General features: G+C 41.9%; 1 protein-coding gene across 1 annotated transcript in view; it reads right to left on the bottom strand.

The window, feature by feature from the left end:
- Positions 1–22,903, bottom strand: part of trrap (transformation/transcription domain-associated protein) — a 227,597-nt gene that overhangs the window by 83,761 nt on the left and 120,933 nt on the right. The window contains exons 40-46 of the mRNA XM_085999960.1: positions 22,029–22,139; positions 17,872–18,018; positions 15,085–15,298; positions 14,859–14,984; positions 10,689–10,835; positions 4,254–4,453; positions 762–883 (exon numbers count right to left, since the gene is read on the bottom strand). Of these exons, the coding sequence (XP_085856086.1) occupies positions 762–883; positions 4,254–4,453; positions 10,689–10,835; positions 14,859–14,984; positions 15,085–15,298; positions 17,872–18,018; positions 22,029–22,139 (1,067 nt within the window). The remainder of the gene's footprint in view (positions 1–761; positions 884–4,253; positions 4,454–10,688; positions 10,836–14,858; positions 14,985–15,084; positions 15,299–17,871; positions 18,019–22,028; positions 22,140–22,903) is intronic.

The following is a 22,903-nucleotide window of genomic DNA, read 5'->3' as shown; positions in this document are numbered from 1 at the left end:
ATCCTTCCAGAGCAGAGGTGCAGGGTCGACCGAGAGGGGGGGGGGGGGGCGAGCGAGGATTAATAAAGAAATCAAAAATGCGCAATGCTACTTCGCTTGGAATTTATGTGCATACTATCCTCGTACTAGCTCATTGAAGCTTTCCTTTAATTAATTCTTTTGTGACAACATTATCTATACCAGGATAAAATGTCTGTTTATTCTGTGGGACACATGGGATTGAAGGAGATTTCAAAGTCTAACCACTTTTAATCCAACGTTTCAAGACTCAAAATGCACCATCTAAGAGGTGTCGGAATATTTTAGTTAACATCCTCCATATCTAGACCCCACGTTGATCAACACATGAAACAAAATGCACCGGCAAACACGCTGGGAGGTTCTGCACTTTGAATAGTGAATTAGTATTTACAAAATGAAATTTCTTTTCATCAGTTGGAAGGCGGATTTGAAAAATAAATCTACACTTCCTTCACAGCCAGGTCTAGCTAAAAAGGAAATATAAAGACTAGTTTGATTCTGTAAAGTTATATACTGTATGCTGGCGATCATAGTTAACCTTGGGCTTCATTAAAAAAACCTGCATCTAAGCTGCAAATTATTCTTATGTTCAACACAAATTAGAAGAGAGACAAAAACTAACCAAGTCATATTGCGTTTTCAACTGGAACATAAATTGCATTGGCCTCTCAAGCGCACGGTGCAAAGACAGAAGTGTGCGAATTAATGAAATGTAATTTTTGATTAATTACTACAATTACCTATAGACATAGTTAACGATGTCCAAGAACTGGGCATTTAATTCAAGGTCATCTGGAAAGCGTTTTTCAATGTAGGTCATCATTTTAACCAGCAAAATAGACTTCTCTCTCAGCGTAGGAGTCTGCACGGAATAGAGAAATGATTCATTCTGCCAATATTTTTTATTTTTTATTTCCCACACCCCCTCGAAACAGTAGATTCTAAATGCTTAACTTGGAGAAATAGGAACAGTAATAAACACATCACTGCAAAACCAGATAGCAGAGACAGGCAGGAGGGCACAATAACATTAACTGGTGTCTAAGACAATGACCTTAGCAGCCATGGGTCACTCCTGAACCAGAGCTTGTGCATTCAAATTCCAGCATTGATTACCAGTCAAAGTTGCTCTCAAATCACATTCAGCACCAGATGAAGGACTGTGACAGCACAGTACTACACCTGGGTTGGGGAATGGCAAGCACAAGAATATAATTTGAAAAAGGAAATTGATAAGTGTCAAGCTCATAAGTAGTAAATAACTGCTCACTGTTCTAAACCACTAAACACAGAGAGCCCAGAATTTAATAAGCAGAGCTTTGCGTTGCATTAATGTGAAAAGGTTTTCAATGCTACTATGGCTCAGCAGTCAGGTAGGTCAGAGATCTAACAGCACTGCAGGCAAAAGGCACGAGAGCACCTCCAAGAGGCAGCCTCACATCACTACAACTTCGCACCAGGTGCGGTATGACTCAGTCCAGTGCAAAAAGTCAAGTTTTAAAACATTCAACAGCTACGGACCATTTGAGAACGTTTTACTGTTAGCGCATCAACTGTACATGTAAAATTCTTACAGGGCGCGACAGGGTGGATGCAGGGAGGATGTTTCCCCTGGCTGGGGAGTCTAGAACCGGGGTGAGAAGACATTTCTTCAAAGGGTTGCGAATCTTTGGAATTCTCTACCCCAGAGAGCTGTGGATGCTCAGTCATTGAGTATATTTAAGACAGAGATCAATAGATTTTTGGATATTAAGGGAATCAAGGGATATGAGGATAGTGCAGGAAAGTGGAGCTGAGGTCGATGATCAGCCATGATCTTATTGAATGGTGGAATAGGCTTGAGGGGCCGCATGACCTATTTTTGCTCCTAGTTCTTATGTTCCTATGTTCTTATGACTTCCCACATCAGGTCTCTGCTCAGATTAAAAATTAACTGGTGTTAAAAACTGTTTAAAAATTTAAAAAATGTAAGTGCACAGGTTTGACCCAGAACTGCACTGCACTTCAAATTCTCCATCTTGCCCATCACCAAGGCTGCTTACTTCCACCTCCACAAAATCGCCAGTCTCTGCCTCTACCTCACCCTTAGCACTGTTAAAACCCTCATCTGTCCTTTTGTTATCACTAGACATTAACTTCTAAAGTGTCCTCCTTGCTGGTCTCTCATCCCCCATCAACTCCAACTTGTTCAAACCACAGCTGCCTGGATTCTGTTCTGCATCAAGTCCCAACACTCTGTCCTCGATGATTTACACTGTCCCCCAATTCAATGAATTTGAACCTTCCCTCCTCACCTCCCCCATCTCTATCTCTGCACCCTCCTACAGCCTAACATCACCCACCACCCCCGCTTCCTCTGGCGCTGGCCTTTTTGTGCATTCCCCCCTTTCCTTCACCTATCATTGTGGGCGGAGCAGACACCTTTGCAATTCCCTCCCAAACCCTTCTGCCTCGCCATCTTTAAAAAAAAAAACCTCTTTGCAACCAAGCTTTCAGCCCACTCTGCTAAATGTCTTAACAATGGCTCATTATCCATTCCTTTACCTACTTTTTCTCCAACCCAACCCATAGAATCGTAGAAATTTGCAGCACAGGAGGCCGCCATTTGGCCCCATCTTGTCCATGCCAGCCGACAAAGAGCGATCCACCCTAATCCCACCTTTCAGCACTTGGTCCGTTGCCTTGTAGGTTTTGGCACTTCAAGTGCATATCCAAGTACTTTTTAAATGTGATGAGGGTCTCTGCCTCTACCACCTTTTCAGGCAGTGAGTTCCAGACCCCCACCACCCTCTGGGTGAAAAAATTTCTCCTCAAATCCCCTCTAAACTTCCGACCAATTATTTTAAATCTATGCCCCCTGGTTATTGACCTCTCTGCTAGGGGAAATAGATTCTTCCTATCCACTCTATCTAGACCCCTCATAATTTTATACACCTCAATCAAATCTCCCCTCAGCCTCCTCTGTTCCAAAAGAAAACAACCCCAGCCTATCCAATCTTTGGGACGTTTTACAACATTAGAGGTGCTATATAAATGCTGGCCGTTATTTCTAGATGAGAGTGTGGTGCAGGAGTCAGCAGTGTGATGCAGGTATAATTGCACCCTCCCCCTGGGTCTGAAATACTTTATACTCCTCTAAACCAGAAATTAAATTTTGCTGTGTGCACTAAAAAGTCAAATCCTGATAAACCCATAATCACTTTGCCAACAGACAATATTTGGATTGCAAATTATGACTTAATATCACAAATTTCACTCGTCCATTTAATTATTCATGCTGGAACAGAATCTATTTTATACTATTAATGTATAAAATATGTTGTAACTGTTAATTTGCAAATGAGAATGATCCTGCATTGAGTTCCCATGTGCTAAACAATGAAACCAATGCTGATTTATGCTTGGGTCAGGAACGCTAAGTGGGCAGTAACTTAGTCTATTGATACTCTGCACTTGGATTATTATGGCTTGTAAATCAGCCACATGGTGCGGGTACTGAACCACACGATGACCCCAGGTATGATTCCTGTGCTGAATTAGCAACTGGGGCACTGCAACTGGCTTCAGTTTTTCTAGCCTTAGGAAGGTTTTCCTTCTCATCGCTATCCAAGGAGTCAGGCTGCAACGTGTTCTCTTGTGGGAAATGAGGAAAGGACCATATTGGGCTCCACTGTGCTGGTGAATAGGTGACAGGTTTCTCAGCTCACATATGTGAATAGTCACTTGGTCAAGGTGCCAGAGGGCTGGCGGTGCCCTGAAAATCACCTTCCAAAAGAAAAAGAGGGACAAAGCTGGGAAAAACCCCATGCTTTGCTTTACCCAATGCCTGCTTTAGTACATCTTGTATAATTGGACATGAAAGTATTAACTGCCTTGGTTGCGCAGCAGTAAACCTACATGAATATAATAAACACAAATTAATTATAATCTTTTAAAAGACGCAGTACTGGTGAAAAAAACTGGCCGGTTGACTATGTAATCGTTAAGAGCTTGCCGTCATTAGCTATAATTACAAAGTATTAAACAGCTTTAAGCTATTCAATGACAAAGCTAAATAAATGTTATGCAGATTCACACATTTAGTTAAATTCAATTTTATACTATTTATGATGTACACATTTTGCAGAACTTATAAAAATATATTTTGCAAATCACAAATGAAATTCCTGTACTCAATCACACCAACTTTGATTTCTACTAAATATACTCTACTTACTTGTAAACATTCTCACCTGATTTACTGCCATGGGAGAATTATTCTTCACCCACTCCTCCACTATTTTCACCACAGCTCGTAGAATCTTAGCATCGGGCGACTTCTCAATGAGAGAGGTCAAGATGACTTGGATGAAATTCTTCCTCATTTCCATGCTCATTACAGCAAGCCGTGTTTTCACAAGTTCCAGACTTAACATGATCAGCTCAACAGTGACTGAAAAAGAGAAATTTAATTTTCCCCTTGTTAAAAAGAATGTATTTATACTGCGCCTTTTACGACCACCAGACGTCCCAAAGCGCCTTACAGCCAATTAAGTACTTTTTTTAAAAGTTGTAATGTAGGAAATGTGGCAACCAATTTGCGCACAGCAAGCTCCCACAAATAGCAATAATGATCAGATATTCTGTTTTAGTGATATTGATTGAGGGATAAATATTGGCCAGGACTCCCCTGCTCTTCTTTAAAAAACAATTCAGACGAAGCAGTGCGACAGACTCCAGGGTGCAGTACAATAGTGTGAAACAAATGCCACTTCAAACTGCAAAGCAGGACAACTATTTACTCTAACTTCAGACATTCATAATTCCAGATATTATGCTTCTTAGAACAGAGGCATGCATATATTTTTAAATGTTTAAATTTAAACAAGACTCTGCTTAGAGCACCATCTAGTGGTATTATAATTACCCAGTATAGTGGAATTCATCTACTGCCCAACTTAAGCGGCAGTTATACTGTTGTTATAATGTTGATGCGAAGCGGCATCAGGTGCGTATTAATGTAAAAATGGCAGTTTAACTCAGTAGTCAGGTGCCAAATCTGACTCCCAAGTGCAATAAAATTAAGTATTGCAAAAACCCTCTGCAAGAGATCATCTCACACCAGGTGAATTATAACTCCAGTTTAATGTGAAGCCAAATGCTCTCCTGTGCACTTTAATGCTACAACAGAGGCACATTCAGACAAAAGTAGACTCCGAGACAAAGAAGCAGGTATTAGCAGGGATGACCAGGGGAGATAAATGAGGTGGATTTTAAGGAGGTTCTTAAAGGAGAGGGAAGTGAAAAGGCAGAGGGGCTTGGACAAGGTATCTTTCCAGTTGCTTCAAGGTTGGAGCTGCTTTGATAATCACAGTATGGTAATGAAGCATAACAGCAAATTAGTACTCTTATAGATTCAATTCTTATTTAGACATTTTCACACGTTTGGCCAAGAAACAGATTAGTGGCTAAATGTCATTGCTTTCTTTTTGGAGGTACAAGGGCACGATGTCAGAGCAGCTATCCTTCAAACATGCCAAGTCAATCACTGAAATTCCTGCTCATCATCACCCCATGCCTTTAATGGGAAAAGGTTTTCCTTCACTTTGATCGACTTGACATGAGCCTTTCACATCAATAAACCTCATGATATGCCAACTAAAGAATTCTGAAATACTAAAAGATAGTTTCCACTATTAGCACGGCACAACTTTAAGTAGCGTGAAACAATTTTTTTAAATCCCCCTGAAAAATGTTTCAAGATCATACATTAAGAGGTTTTCAAGATGGTGAGAAGTTTTGATAGAGTAAATAGGGAAAAGATATTCCCTCTGATGAGTGGGTCAATAACTGGATGCCATAGATTCAAAAATCATTGGGACAAAGATCTCGAGGAGACATTTTTTGCACTCGGAGCTGTCAGGATTAGAAACGCTCGACCTGAGGTGGTGATGGAAGCAGCATCCAGCAATAATTTCAAAAGGGAGTTGGACGGGTGCTCGAGGATAAGGGAACTTACAGGGTTACGGACAAAAAGCAGGGAGGTGGGACTGAGCACAACTGATCTTTCAAAGAGCCAGCACAGGCACGATGGGCTGGATGGCCTCCTGCTGTGCTGTAAGTTTCTATGATTCTATCTCTGAAGCCATTTGTTAAAATAAGGAAGAAGTTAGCGAGCACTAAACATACAACACTGCCTAGCCTTTATTTTATTGGGATTGTAATTTTATGGGTTAATAATAACCCACAATGATAAAATCCCACATTGCTAAACAATTAAATTGGACATCAATGGAAATAACTACTGGTCAAGCATTATGAAGGTGGGAAATAGGTGCCGAAACACTTTGAATCCAGCTCACACTGATGGGACGATAGCCAGTCTGCTGGCTGCGAGTGAATTTAATATCAGTCTGAACCCAGTTCTTTGTGAGCCTACATAACTGTGCTGAGCTGAGCAGAGAGATCACGAGGGCGGCTGGTACAGACACAATTCACACTGCAAGTAGAGATTTTCTTTGGCGGGTTGGAGCAGAGCAGAGGGAATAATGCCTGTATGGCTGGCTATACATAGCTGATATGGGGAAGGGTCCATGTCCCCGACACCAAGATCAACACCTTGATGAGCCCGAGAAGTTACAGCCTGCTAAAATACAGTCTATGTTCTTATAGCCAGCAGGGCTTGATTTGAAGCCAGGTGACAAGAGCCAGGAATGAGAAAGGATCACTGATCAATCGTCAGAGCTGAGACTGCCTGCACGTGTCAAGGTGTGTCTGCTTTCAGGACTGAAGTACCAAGTGTATAATCTGACTAATGAGCACCAGGAAAACCTATTCGTTTTAAACGATACAAACTTAAAATATCAACAACAAAAAACCAGAACAAATGCCTAAGCCTATATCATCCCCCGGCTACTTAGCAAATGTAGGTAAAAATGATTACACTGCCATCTCTCTCTCTGTCCTTGTTCCCTGCACAGACTCCAGGCGAGATAAGTTGCTCACTTTACTATTCTGCTTTCTTCACACGGTCCTTCCAACAAAATGACCGTTCTATTGTGATAATTAAAAATTTACATCATTCCTCTTACACGTCCTTATGACAGATTACTGTTGTAGATCATTATTTATTTTATTTGCTATGCTGCAGTACACAAGAGAGCTATAATTTCTTTAGCCTTGTATCCAAAAACCCCCATTTAATTTGTGGTCTGCTGTATCCTTTATTTTCAAGAGCAACATATATCATCTATGAGCTATCCTAGAACCCAAAGATATTAATAATTCACAGCAATGTGCCTTTGCAGAGTAGAACACTTACCTGGAGCAACACGTTAATTACTACAGAAGAGTCTACAACTACAGTAATACTTAGGCAAAAAAAACTGTTCGGTGTTTGGTGTCAGCTGTGGCTCAGTGGGTAGCACTTTTGTCTTAGTCAGAAAGTCCCACTCCAGAGACTTGAGCACAAAAATCTAGGTTGACACTCAGTGCAGTACTGAGGGAATGCAGTACCGAGGGAGTGCTGCACTGTCGGAGGTGCCGACTTTCCGATAAGACATTAGGGACGCTTTGGTTGTGGTTGTGAAAGGCACTATTGAAATGCAAGTCTTTCTTTTTAATGTTTCTCACACAGCCTCAAATACACCAATGGGCAACAATTTCAGGACTTGAAAATTAGGGTGGCAGAAATGTTGAATCCTTGGGGCTGGGTGCTTCTTGATTGGGTGGGGGGGGTGTGGTCGTGGAGGGGAAAAATGTACCTGTAACGTGTTTTTAAAAGTGCACTTCCTCTCAATTATTACAGCATTAAATTTTGATTTGAAAGCATGTTGAATTTTTACTATCTTTGTAGCAACATGATAGACTGCCTCTGCAATAACTAATTTAATTAACATTTAGGGCTGATTTATTATTCTAGTTTGCTTCAGGCACATTAATCCTCTCGCAAACATGTTTGAAACTCTTAAATTAAGTACCTTGTTCCAGAACTGATAAGGCAGCTTAAATGATATTCATCTACCTTTCATCTTTACAAACATCTGCTCCCCATAGCCAGCTCATCCTGTAACACACTGCTACAAATTGTTCTGCATCTTTCTTTTACCATCCCCCTACGCCCTGCCCCACCAAATTTCTTCTCTCCCTTTAAGGCAATGCTTCATGCCAGGGTTCAGTTCCACAAATGGCAGCCACCCAACAGCAGTTAACCCAAATGGCAATTTTCCACGCATTAGCTCAGTGAATATCGGCAGGTTCATTTATCCATGGGGAGCATCACAGCTGAGCCCAATCCCATACTCGCCCTACATCCACACATCTGCAGTCACAATCAGAGGCAGGAAGCCCCCTGCCTCCACAGCCCCATTGCTACTGCAGTGTTCAGCTAGTGTCAGCTGTGGCTCAGTGGGTAGCGCTCTCGTCTCTTATGGCAGAGAATTGTGGGCTCAAGTCCCACTCCAGAAACTTGAGCACAAAATCCAGGCCGACATTTCAGTGCAGTGCAGAGGGAGTGCAGCACTGTCGGAGGTGCAGTCTTTCAGATGAGACAAGAAAAACCGAGGCCCCGTCTGCCCTCTCAGGTGGACATACAAGATCTCATGGGAGTTCTGGCCAATGTTCCCATTAATCTATGCTGCCATCTGGAGGTCCCGTGCAGACCACTCAACAGCTTTACAATTGAAATAACTGCGCATGCGTGAGAAATTGAATGGTCCTGCTAATTTTTTTTTGGGTGTGCGGCCCATAGTTGACTAATCTACTGGAATTTTTTGAGGATGTAACTAGTAAAATAGATAAGGGAGAACCAGTGGATGTGGTGTATTTGGACTTTCAGAAGGCTTTCGATAAGGTCCCACATAAGAGATTAGCGTGTAAAGTTAAGGCACATGGGATTGGGGGCAAGGTATTGACTTGGATAGAGAGCTGGTTGGCAGATAGAAAGCAAAGAGTTGGAATAAACGGGTCTTTTTCCGAGCGGCAGGCAGTGACTAGTGGGGTACCGCAGGGATCGGTCCTTGGACCCCAGCTATTCACAATATATTTTAATGATCTAGACAAGGGAACTAGATGTAATATCTCCAAATTTGCAGACGACACAAAGCTGGGTGGGCGTGTGTGCTGTGAGGAGGAGGCCGAGAAACTACAGGATGATTTGGACAGGTTGGGTGATTGGGCAGAAGCATGGCAGGTGCAATATAACGTGGATAAATGTGAGGTTATCCACTTTGGTGTCAAAATAGGAAGGCAGATTATTATCTGAATGGCAACAGATTGGGAGAAGGGGAAGTGCAACGAGACCTGGGTGTCCTTGTGCACCAGTCGCTGAAGGTAAGCATGCAGGTGCAGCAGGTGGTTAAGGCGGCAAATAGTGTGTTGGCCTTCATAGCGAGAGGGTTCGAGTACAGGAACAAGGATGTCTTGCTGCAGTTGTACAGGGCCTTGGTGAGACCACATCTTGAGTATTGTGCGCCGTTTTGGTCGTCTTATCTGAGGAAGGATATTCTTGCCATGGAAGGAGTTCAGCGAAGATTCACCAGGCTGATACCTGGGATGGCAGGAATGACGTATGAGGAGAGATTGGGTCGATTGGGCTTGTACTCGCTGGAGTTTAGAAGAATGAGATAGGATCTCATTGAAACTTATAAAATTCTGGCAGGACTGGACAGACTAGATGCAGGGAGGATGTTCCCGATGGTCGGGGAATCCAGAACCAGGGATCACAGTCTAAGGATAAGAGGTAGGCCTTTTAGGACAGAAATGAGGAGGAATTTCTTCACCCAGAGTGGTGAACCTGTGGAATTCTCTACCACAAAAGGCAGTAGAGGCCAATTCATTAAATATATTCAAGAAGGAGTTGGCTATATTTCTTAAGGCTAAAGGGATCAAGGGGTATGGGGAGAAAGCAGTGGCCAGGTACTGAACTTGGATGATCAGCCATGATCACATTGAATGGCGGAGCAGGCTAGAGGGGCCGAATGGCCAACTCCTGCTCCTATCTTCTATGTTTCTATAGTTCTTCAAGATGTTCTTCGACCATGCTGTTTGCTGGATCTGACCTTCTCCCTTTCACCACCATCCACCCAATTCCTTATCCACTTTCTATCCAATATCCATTTGCTAAAGTGCCCCGAGACATCTCTGTGTAGTGAGTGCTTAAGAAAAATGAAATTTGTTCTGGGAACTCGGGCAATAAACACACCGTGTACCTTTTACTGCAGAGATATCACCTTGACATCAAAAATATAAACGCATGAACTCGTACTATGAAAATGTGTAAAGTGCTGGTTGATATTTATTTTATAGCCTAAAGACTGAAAGTGAACATTTTCAAAGCGTTTTTGGGCAGTACATCGATCGAATATAAAACCCATTATTCACAAACCATCAATGAAAACATCTCAAAGTATACATTATGCAAGACATTTTGAAATATGAAATGCTTATAATCATCTACATCCATTTTTCTCAAATCTTCGTACCACTGTACGAAAATTATATTGGCCTACAAATCAAACTGACCTGCTGCAAGAGACAGTAGGCTATTATGTGTTCAGAAGCTGAATGACACTTTCCCATTCTTCGAAGCAATGCATTTAGTTTTATTGCAATGGCATCGCAGCAAAATGACTTTCACATTTTCTTTCCAACCTCATCGGGTGAAACAATATTAAAAGCAATGCCATTACCTGTATTAGTCTCAGATGCCCCTGGTGTCGTCTGTGGGTTTAGATGGTCTCTCACCATCTTCTGTAGAGAACGCATGAAGACAGAGATGAGGCGGTCAATATAGCTGGGGTTGTTGCTGCAAGCAGACTTCAGGATCATCAATGTACCTGAAGTTCAAAATGGTGATTTGTAAGATTAGAAGCAAGGAAGTTATGCTAAACCTTTATAAATCAATGGTTAGGCCTCAGCTGGAGTATTGTTTCCAATTCTGGGCACCACACTTTAGGAAGGATGTCAAGGCCTTGGAGAGGGTACAGAGGAGATTTACTAGAATGGTACCAGCGATGAGGGACTTCAATTATGTGGAGAGACTAGAGAAGCTGAGATTGTTCTCCTTGGAGCAGAGAAGGTTAAGGGGAGATTGAACAGAGGAATTCAAAATTATATGGGGTTTTCATCGAGTAGATTGGGAGAAACTGTTTTCACTGACAGGAGAGTCGGTAACCAGAGGACACAAATTTAAGTTAATTGGCAAAAGAACCAGAGGGGAGATGAGGAGATTTTTTTTTACGCAGTGAGTTGTTGTGATCTGGAACACACTGCCTGAAAGGGCGATGGAAGCAGATTCAATCGTAGCTTTCAAAAGGGAATTGAATAAATACTCGAAGGGGAAAAATTGCAGGGCTGCGGGGAAAGAGCAGGGGAGTGGGACTAATTGGAGAGCTCTTTCAAAGAGCCGGCACTGGTACAATGAGCCAAATGGCCTCCCTTCTGTGCTGTATATTCTAGAAAACGCCCAGCAGTTACAATAAGCAATCCACGCTTGTGTCAGGATACTAAAACACAAACAATGCAAGCAATGTTATCATAAAAGAACATAGCTGCAATACAAATTTAAAGCACTTTTTTTTGTTTTCCATTTCTTTACATTAACAGGTCTGCCCAATTTCCACAGTAGATGCAATGCTAGAGGAACTGATTCTTAATTATAGAATATTTCATTCGCAGCCTTGAATAACATGCTCCGATTTCTCATTTAGGCCAAATTACAAATTCTTCCTGTTCAACTCAAAGTATCACGCCTCATCACATTTCAGAAATGTCTCAAGGACGCTTCACAAACAAAATCCTCTCAGTGCAGTGACTGCTCTTCTGAAGGCAGGCAGTGGCATTCTGCAGCACAGCACGATCTCACAGATAGCGTAGACGGGGCCGATATTCTCTAGAGTTTAGAAGAATGAGAGGCGATCGCATTGAAACATACAAAATTCTTACAGAGCTCAACAGGGTAGATGCAGGGAGGATGTTTCCCCTGGCTGGGGAGTCTAGAACCAGGGGTCACAGTCTCAGAATAAGGGGTCGGCCATTTAGGGCTGAGATTGAGGAGAAATTTCTTCACTTGGAGGGTGGTGAATCTTTGGCATTCTCTACCCCAGAGGACTGTGGAGGCTCAGTCGTTGAGTATATTCAAGACAGAGATCGATAGATTTGATATTAAGGGAATCAAGGGATATGGGGATAGTGCAGGAAAGTGGAGATGAGGTAGAAGATCAGCCATGATCTTACTGAAGGGCGGAGCAAGCCTGAGGGGCCAAATGGTCGACTCCTGCTCCTATTTCTTATGCTCTTACAGGAATGAAATGAATGACGAGTGCATCGAATTTTCTTTTGGAGTAATGTTGGCCAGGACTCCCTGCTCTTCTTCATACAGTGTCAGGGGATTGTTAGCTTTGGGAGCTCCCCATCAACCAACTCCGCACAGACTGGGAATCAACCCTTCTGGTCTGATTTGATACTGCAAGCTGGTGGTGCCTTTACTTACTCGGCCATCAGAGGACGTGGTAGTGCAGTGGTTATGGTGCTCGACTAACAAGCCAGAGGTTGCAAGTCCAAGTTGTGAAACTGAATTCAATAAATCTGGTCATTTGTGGGCTAGCACTAGAAAGCGAATGACCATGAAAGCAGCTGAATTGGCATAAAAACCCACATGGTTCACCGGTGTCCTTCAGGGAAGGGAACCTGCCACACCCCTACCCGGTCTGGCCTACATGCCATTCCCGTCTTATACGGCTTGATTGACTCTTACAATCCTCTGAAGCGACCTAACAATTGTTACGATGAAGAAGGCCAACCATCACCTTCCCAGGGTGACTCAGGATGTGCAATAAATGCACCCTCGTCACATCCCAAGAACAAACTTAAAATTAAAAGCTTCTACAATAAATACTTCCAGATTCCATTTTATTTTAATCGATTGTGCGCTCAATGTCAAAAAAAGATCAAGCGTGGTGCGGAGTTCAAACATAACACAAACGCTTTATGGTTACAAAGCATTTCATGTTAAGCTCTCAGATGCTCCTGCCTCTCAACAAAAATGTGCTAAATATACTGTGAAAGGATCAATCTGCAGGTTAAACTTGAATCAATCAGCTGCATTCATCTGCTAACTTTTACAGGTTAGAGGTCATTGCACGTTTTAAGACGAGTATGTGCTCGGGTTCCAAACCTCTCAAAAGTTCAGACAATACGGGCAGTGTTAAGTGGCGTACTTGGGAGACTCGGATTCGAGAAGCTGACAACTGACAAATTGCCAATTCTTAAACTAAAATTACATCTGCCGGTACTGCTCACAAAGTTGGGTGGGTGAAGGACATTTGCCAGTTAGAGGAGAATGCAATGTGACCCGTTGAGCAATTTCACACCTGCTTTACTGACAGAACCAATTCAGTGGCAGAGTGTGAGGAATCTACCAAATCAGCAGCGCTACCGCAATATTTCACAGTGATGGCTGAACGTATATTGACATGAGCATTACAAGCAAAGTAGCGACCGTTAAACTTACAAATTTTATAACACAGGTTAACGGATACCTAGGTTGTTCGATCCAATCAGACACCAAATACTGAGGGTGAAATTAAAAAGCTTTATACGGCCATTTGAATCCTGATTAAATTAGGGCTCCCTATTGGATAAATTGCAAAAAATCTTAATCTATTGAAAAAAAAACAGGAAAAGATCCAAAGACTAGGACAAGGGCTGAAAGAATTTTACAAAAAAGGCAGAAAGTTCAAGATGAAGTTGATAAACTTCAACAAAAAATAAAACAGACTGGGGATGAATGGGACTAACACTTAAGAAAAAAATTGACAAATAACAGGTGGAAGGTATAGAAGTTAAAAAAGGAGAGAGAACCTTGAAGGAGTTCACTTAACAGATAATGGCTGAAGAGTGACTCAAGGCGATGCGAGACTGGAGGGATAATCCGGGTCGTGATACTGCTTCTTCCAACATCTCCTGCAGCTCTTTGCTGATTTATAGCTCTTGCAACGTAGGAACACAATTACATGTTGGTGGGGTTAGGAAGAGACAAGGCCTGTTTGAGGTTCGCAATGATTCCATATTACAACACAGATTTGGCAGTAATCTATTCACGGGGTCTTTAAAGTACAATGCAGTGCTCAGTCCAGCACGGGGCTATATGCTGTTAGAAACAATTCATTAAGTGTCCTCAAGCTCGGGGCAGTGCAAAGGAAATGGAATTTCCTGAAAAATGGCAAATCTGGCATTAACCGCATCATGAAATCAAAAAAACTGCAAATCTTAAAAAGAAACAGAATATGCTGGAAATGCACAAGACGTCGGTCAACATTTGAAAAGATGAACTAATATTCTGGGTGGAAATTCCTTCATCAGACTCGCTTTGCACTTTCAGCATTTTCTCTTATTATTAACTTCATCAACACTCTATAGTGTAGCTAACCCAAGTGAAAGCTTTGCAGGTCCTGATTTGAATTCAATCTCCCTGCACACGAACCTTGTTCCCAACATGCACCCCGGTGTTATGTCAGAAATAATTCGGCAATTTTTTGGCTAAATGTACTGCACAATTTCTTGGGCACAACATTGTTTGAGAGCAGCTGAGATGTCCCATTGCCAATCAGATTAAAAGTCAGCGGATGCACAGCTTCTGACGAGGCACCCAGACAGGCCAACTTGGTCAAGTCAGCAGATGTCCCAAGTCAAGTTTCCCCGTCACTGCCTGTTTGCTCTCCACGATTTGACAAAGTCATCAGACGGTAAGACGGCAATAAGCTTTCAAACGTGCAGGGTACAATTTTTGTGAGTGTCGTATTAAACATTTTTAAAGGTTAATGTCGAAAAAGGACAGCTGAATCCTCTGGGTGACTTACCGAACAATTGATTTGGATTGGCATTTGTTGCTTTTTCATAATTTGTGAGGCCTTCATAAATCACTTTTCCCACAGCGGCGTAAAGGCACTCCAATTCCTCATATTTAGAAGCCACACTTGAAGTACCTGTTTAAAAGTGAAGGGCACAATATTGACAACACAGAAACATTAGCTAAAAAAATTTTTTTTTTTTTTTAAATTGCACTTTTCCATTTGTGTAACCTACTCGGCTCTGTCGGGAAGACACTCATTAAACGGGAAAGCAGTGTGTGCACGGCTCTCAGGACTTTGTTATTGCCGCAGGTCATGCATGCCGCTATGCCTCGCTGCAATGGCTTGAAGCTACTAAGAATGGCAGAAGACTGTAGCACAGTCAACAGGAAGCTCAACACCTCTAGTCCTGTACAGATGTTCGCCATGTTTGCTTGATTGGGTTGCTCCTAAATTGACAAAAAGAGAAGTGGGGTGGGGGGGGGGGGAAGGATGAAGAGAGAGAAACATTAAATATTCATGTGGACCATTTTACTACCAATTATAACAAGACTACGCAACTCAAGTCGGTCAATGCACTTTGCATTTGTTGCTTGAAGTTACCAGATGATTTTTGTGAAGCTATCTGATTTTGTCTCTCGCCTACTAATTGTAATCAGTCTGATAACAGCCGCGTCATTATAAAAACAGATTAATGGAAAGTAAAAAATCCAGAAGACAAATGGCTAATTTTGCTGCTTGGAATCAGTGCTGTGAAATGCAACAGATTTTCTCCAAAGCAGGCTGCAAGATAACTTGGTCAAGATAACATAGAACTGAAATTCTTCAGAAATGCTAATTAAATTATCGGATAATTCTGGATATTTAGCTTTCTAAACAAATTTCTCCTAAATTGTTTGGGAAAAATTTAATTATACCTCATCGAATGTCAATTATATGACACCAAATGTCCAGCAAGATGAAAGGCTTCCTCATCTTAGCTATGTGCAAGTGCGCATTCTGCATAAAAATGTATTGAGTGTAACCAATTTTCGTACTGTGCCGCACGCCTCTCGATTACTGCAATCATTCAAGCAGGACAACTTTAAATTTCAAATTGGGCTGAAACCGTTTTGAAAATTCACTGTATATTGCTTTTACTTCATGCTTGATTTCAAAAAAGCTGAATCAAAAGGTTGACTTTGGGATTATAAAAATTAAAACAAATCCAAAGGCAGTATTTTTTTTCTATTAAAATCTTACATTCCTTAGTAAAACATGAATACCATTCTCTGAATGACTCTCTGTTTGTATCACAGGATCTAAAAGGCTCTCACATTGTGGGACACTATAATGTCGCAGATAACACCACTTAAATACTTAAATTATGCAACTTAGTCACTGTTCAGTGTTCATGCCTGCCCTGCGGGTATAGGAGTAAAATTTCCAGCTCACTTTAGGGTAAGCAAGACTAGGTGGCTCGGCATGCTGGCTCCTTAACGCACTGTAGCATGTGGTGATAGGATTGCACCCATTCACACACAGCGAGTTCCCAATCTTGGCCTGGCTGACTGCAAATTACTGCAGGAAAGCTGGTGTTTTCCCCAAAGGAACAAGAGGAAAAATAAATCAGCAGTTAAGGTAATCTTGTTTGTTTGCACACATCCCCTCAAACTGCTTCAACAACAGCATTCGGAGAAGGCTGTGAGCTGGTTGGCTATCAACTCAGTCGGTCAAAGAATAACGCATAACAACCAATGTTGTCCCCAATTTTTTTTGGGTGTTTGGCCCCTTTAAGCGGTCCATGCACAGTTTCGTGCATGTGGGAAATTTAACATTGGAAAAGCCAGTCCCGGGTGGCGCAGGACTGGCAGAGAGCTGCGCATCTGTGCAGTTTAGAGGGAACGTTGATAACAACCTAAAAGATAAGTAAATGGAAAGCCCCTCATCAATTTTTGGCATTTTTGAAGTTATCGAGCTGAAAAGTTAGTGATAAACAGAGCCTTAAATTTGTCACGATTTCACACACACACACACACACACACGCACACACGCACACACGCACACACGCACACGCACACGCGCGACGTTAATCCTAGAATCAAGGTTCACATCCTGTGGTGCAATGTCACTTTAGTTCAAGTCACATAATTCAATTGCAAGAGCTAGGAAATCCATCATTATCAGACAACACCACCACAGGTCAAGAAAAAATATAAAAATCATAAACAAAGGCTACATTGTATTAAGCTGGTGTACATTATACCAAAGAACACACACTGCAGTATGTTCCAAGGCAGCTGGACATCTTAAGCAGTAGAAATGATGCTGATAAATCACTTTCTCTTTCCTACTGTACTTTCTGTCACTTTGGCCCTACAGACTTGTAACTGCCTTGTAAAAACCCACAGACTGTGCTTAGTTCTGCATGAAGTGAAAAAATGACAGTGCCAAAAAAGAAAATCAGAAAACAAAGTTCATTAAAGCCTCATATTCTTAATTATCATCAGTCTGGGTGAAATGTCAGGGATGAGAAATAACCATTTGGCTCAAAGTCCATCAACTCTCCTATTGCACTACTGAACTGCATTTTGAATAATCCCAGTCTTTGTGCCTCTGTTACCTTATTCCAAACATATCAGTCTGAGCAAAGTTTTTCCTGCTATCTGCTCTGAATTGACTTTTCACTCATTTCCATTCCATTTGTGTCCGACTATCTTGATGTTCTTTGAAGTAATAATCTGGGTTTACTTTATCTGTTACGTTTAATATCCTTATACACTTCAGTGAAGATTGCCCCTTCAGCTATTTTCTTACAATGCTGCAAAGTTTAAGCTCCCCATGTGTCAGCCTCCTGCTTCCCCAAGGGTCTACCCTCTCTGCTGTGAGAAGTGAAAGGTGGGTGATTTATTTGCATGTCTGCATTTCAGTGACCAATCAAGAAGCAGGCTGGAACAAGTCCAGGCTGGAAGGTACAGCGATTAAACACGTGAATAGCACAGTATACAGCTCTTTAAAATGTTAACTATTTGAAAAATCATACCACCGTCATTAGCAACTTGTCAAACCACTGGAGTTTCAGCTCAGCCTTTGGCCACATATCAGGACGAAGAGCCATCTTCAGGAGGCTAACACAGCGCCTGGACAACATTTCCCCTGGCGAACCCGCTGTGTTCGAGGAGTCATTCACCTGAGAATCAATTGCCGCATATGTCATACCACCACATATATATCATATATATATACACAAGGCTGAAAGCAGTAACGTTCTCACACAATGTAACTGGGACCGAGTTAAATCTTTGCTGTTACCGCATCACAAGGGATTTCCAATATATAAAAAGATAAGGATAAGGAAATGTTTACAATTCTTTCATGGCTGATATGAATCCAAAGTATTTTAACAGTGTAAGGGTAAGCTATGGAAAGCATTCAAAGATCAATCTAAAAGGTACTAATGGGATATTTAAAAAAAAAAAAAAATTGCACATGCTGAATATCGGAAGCGAAACAGAAAACGCTGTAAATACACGTGCGCTTTCGCTGCTGTTCTCCCTCCTCTGTGTTTGGTCAGGTTGTCTTAGTTATCAGCATTCTCGCCTCAGAGTCACAAGGGTGTGGCTTCAGATCCCACTCTTAGGATTTGAGCACGTAATCTAGACGGAACACTTCAGCTCAATGCTGGGGAGTGCCATTTTTCAGATGAGACGTTAGGCTGAGACCTCATGTACCTGTTCCGGTAGATGTTGAAGGTCTTGTGACACTATTCAAAGAAGAGCAGGGAGTTCTCCCCAAATCCTGGGCCAACTTTCCTCCCTCAAACAACACCAGCAAAAACAGATGTTCTGGCCATACTGCAGTGCGCAAAATGGCTGCCGTGTCTGCCCACAAAAAAGTAACTGCATAATGTAATTCATTCTACATCACGTGCTTTGAGACCCTTCTGAAATACATGAGATGGTGCTCGATAAGTGCAAGCTCTTTGTTCCTTTTTCTATTAAGGGGCCCACCTGCCTTCCTATTTCTGTTCTCATGAAAGGTCTCGTTCCAGAAACATTAACCCACCTATTCTCTCTGCAGATACCAATGGACCTGCTGTGTATTTGCTGGTTTTAATTTGAAATAACAAGTTCCTTTGGAATGTTACCGTTGTAAAAGGGTCTAATTTTGAATAAGTGGCAATCTGGTTTAGCAGCGGGGGGGATGGGGGTGGGGCGAGGGAAGAGGCTAGTTTGCAAAACAACCATGCTATTTTAATGGCCATGTGCTACTTTTAAATGGACGCCCTATTCTAGCTTTGGGAATTCTCTGAACGAGACAAGTTTAACACAACGTTATTGGGTTAAGTTTAAAGGGAAGATGGAACTGGTCAGAGGGCTGTATTGTTTAGAATGTTGTATTTCAGTATATACAAAAAGAAAATACTGCAGATGCTGGAAATCTGAAATAAAAACAGAAAATGCTGCAGATACTCAGCAGGTCAGGCAGCATCTGTGAAGAGAGAAACAGAGTTAACATTTCAGGTCGATGACCTTTTGTCAGAACTGGAAAAAAGCAGGAAATGGAACAGATTTATAAGCAAGTGTAGGAGCTGGGAAATGGGGGAGGGGATGAAAGAACAAAAGGGAAGGTCTGTGATAGGATAGAAGGCGGGAGAGGTTAAGAGACATTAAGAGATATTCAAGGCAAAAGGAGATGGTAATGGGACAGGTTAAGAAACAAAAGATGTCAGTATATGTTTGGTTTCTTTCTTAGCAAGTTTTATGTGGAGCACATGTGTATAGCTATCGTTTTTTTTTAAATTTCCCAATAAGAGGTGGCACAGGAGAAATCAATAATCAGAAGAAAAATAATTTAGATCACAATTCTGGGTCAGCCTAATCAATAGCAAGATACCCGAAACAGTTTATGCTCGTACCAGAAAATACTAAATTGCATCACATTTGTGACAAACATTTAGAGTTTGGGACAATCTAACTTTCATTTGCTACTATAAACAGGGTGTAAGCTTGGTTTAAGTCCAACAAAATCTAATTTATCAATATTAATTAATGTTTCTAGTTTGTCCGTGTCTAAAGGAAACAACTGTCTGATTAATGAGGGTCTTACAGAGCTGGTGAGAACCGAAAGCATTTTGGAGTTATTCAGGTGGTGAGTAATGCCCTTGGTTATATTACCAGGCTGAACAGAGTGAAATGCACTAAACAAACTGCTGCACTCCTGCTAGTTAGGGTAACATCACGGTAAGACACCAAGCACTTAAGATTCCCATGGAAACTCAAAAATGCCTCTGTCACAAGGACGATGTCAACTGTAGTGTGGCCATTGTGCTGACTCAACAATGTATCTTGAAGTGTTGTGTCAGCTCTACTTCCATCCTAGAGTTGAACCAGTACTACTCCACCAATCAACCAGCACCTCGGGTGGGTCTTGGTACAGATAATTCTATTATATAATTTTCGCACTGGATTAACCCTGAAATAACGGAAGACGTGCATTTATATAGCACCTTTCATTACCGCAGGGCGTCGCAAAAGCGCTTTACAGCCAATGAAGTATTTTTGAAGTGTAATGTAGGAAATGCGGTAGCCAACTTGCACACAAAAAGCTCCCACAAACAGCAATGTGATAATGACCAGATAATGCTTTTTAATGATGTTAGTTGAGGGATAAATATTGGTCAGGACACCGGGGAGAAAGCCCCTGTTTTACTTTGAAATAGTGGCCATGGGATCTTTTACATCCACCCGAGAGGATGGGGGGGGGGGGGGGGCCTCGGTTTAATGTCTCATCCGATGGACAGCACCTCCGACAGTGCAGCACTCCCTCAGTACTGCAGTGGTGTGTCAGCCTAGATTTTGTGCTCAAGTCCTGGAGTGGGGCTATGACCATAGATTCTACAAGAAGCTCACAGTACAGTACAGCATTTTCGATGACACACAGTCCAATGTATTGCCTCAAAGGGGCAAAGAAGCGTGAAATAATATATATAAATTGTTAGTGAGCCAACAAGACTTCTGAGAGATGTGGAATCAGGAGAAATGGACAGCTGTATCTATTTTCTAGAAGAGCAGTGTCTGAGGGAAATTGTAACTAAAATCTGGCAACGCATTACTAAGTTATTAAAAGTGACAAGCAGATATTACAACATAAATTTTCCCCCACTTTTAGAGAAAAGAGAGATTAATAAAGGAAGCATTGCATTTCTAGAACATCTATCATGTCTCTCACAAACACTACATACACAATGAATTATTCTGAAGTGCAGTGCCTGCTGTTATCTTGCTCACAGCATGAACCCACAAACAGCATTTGGATGACTGAGCAGTTAATGTGCCTTTTTTCCCCCTCTCCTTTCTGATTGAGGGAGGAAGAGGCCAAGAAGAAGCTCTGCCGCTCTTCAAATAGTGCCACGTCCTCCCTAAATCACAGCAACAGGCAGACAGAACCAAGGTCCAACGTATTATTCAAAGGATGGCCCCTCTGACGTGCAGCACTCCCTCACTGCTGCACTGAAATGTCAGCCCAGGATTTGAGCACATGATAAAAAAAAGTCTTGCATTTATATAGCACCTTTCGCAACCTCAGATTGTCCCAAAGTGTTCTCCAGCCAATGAATTACTTTTGAAGTGTAGTCACTGCTGCAATGTAGGGAAACGTGGCAGCCAATTTGCGCACAGCAAGGTCCCACAAATGCGACAATGACCAGTGATGGTTTAGTGATGTTGGTTGAGGAATAAATATTGGCCAGGACACTGGGAAGAACTCCTCTGTTCATCTGTGAAATAGTGCCATGAGATCTTTTACGTCCGCCTAAGAGGGTGGACGAGGCCTCGGTTGAACATCTCATCCAAAAGACAGTGCAGCACTCCCTCAGTACCCCACCGGGAGTGTCAGTCAGGATTATGTGCTCAGGTTTCTGGAGTGGACGTGAACCTACGACCTTCTGACTCAGAGGCGAGGGCACTACCAAGAGAACCAAGGAACCAGATGATCAAAAATATTACTAAATAAATGGCAGAGAGTAGGGAATTGAAAGAAAGAATTGGTTTAAAGCAATAACCGTACAAAAAAAATCCCCTTAATGCAACACGTTTCGCTAACACGATCAGTGCTGACAGTTCAAATCAAATCTTAGATGACATTAAAGTTCATTGCCTGCAGTTATTCTTGGACATCACAAAGAAGTGTGACCTTTACCTGGCAAGCTATTCTGATGAGGAAATTCACTACGGTATCAGTGTGCTGCTTATCAATGGGTTTAGAAAGCAGATGATCAGCCCCTGTTAAGGACTGGCTGCGCCCAAATACCTGTTGGTTTAAAAAAAAATTAAGTCAGGTTACGTTCGCAACTAGACACAAGATTTCAGATCAAATCCATCAGGCACCAGTTTTATCCAAAATCAAATCAGTAGATTGCAGCGATTTGCAGAAAGAATCTTTCAAAAGCTGTAAGTTTATTACACATAGCAAGCCTGCTTCCCTGGGTGCAGTAACATGGACCAGGTTAATAATATACATGCAGTGGTTAAACTGAGCCAGAACACACAGTCTCCAAAGCTGCTTTTGCTTCAGGAGCATTCTAACCGGCTTTAACTACTTTGCCATTTACTGGCCAAGGCACGTTTGGGAGGGAAGAAGCTCGAGGCGTCCTATTCCAGCATAAAGCACACTGCAATGTTTAGTCTCTCCATCAGTAGATAGATTTGGCTTTGGAAGATTACAAATTTGCTTAAGATTTAAAAACATTTGCAGTTCCCTAAACAATGGGAGACAATTTCCATAATAACAAAAGGGGGAGTTGGGTCATTTTCCACATTGTGGGGGCTCGTCTTATACCATTAGATTTCCCTGAATGCCAGCAACAAGAAAACTACGACCAGAGCGTTGAGGCATCATCCAGCTGGCAAGAGGCAAATTATGTGAACGCATTTCCAATTTCAACTTGCTTTTTATTGGATGCTTCCAGCTGAGCTGAGGCTTAATCTCCACTTTCTAAAAAGGAATGCAAGAACATGCTCTCTGGGAGTTTCTAATAAATATTTCATTTTCCAACCCCCTGCAGTTAAAAAAAA

Source organism: Somniosus microcephalus, chromosome 11 (genome assembly GCF_052327205.1).
Source record: "Somniosus microcephalus isolate GS21.2 chromosome 11, FLI_Smic_1.0, whole genome shotgun sequence".
Taxonomy (NCBI): domain Eukaryota; kingdom Metazoa; phylum Chordata; class Chondrichthyes; order Squaliformes; family Somniosidae; genus Somniosus; species Somniosus microcephalus.
This window is presented reverse-complemented; position numbering and strand designations above follow the sequence as displayed.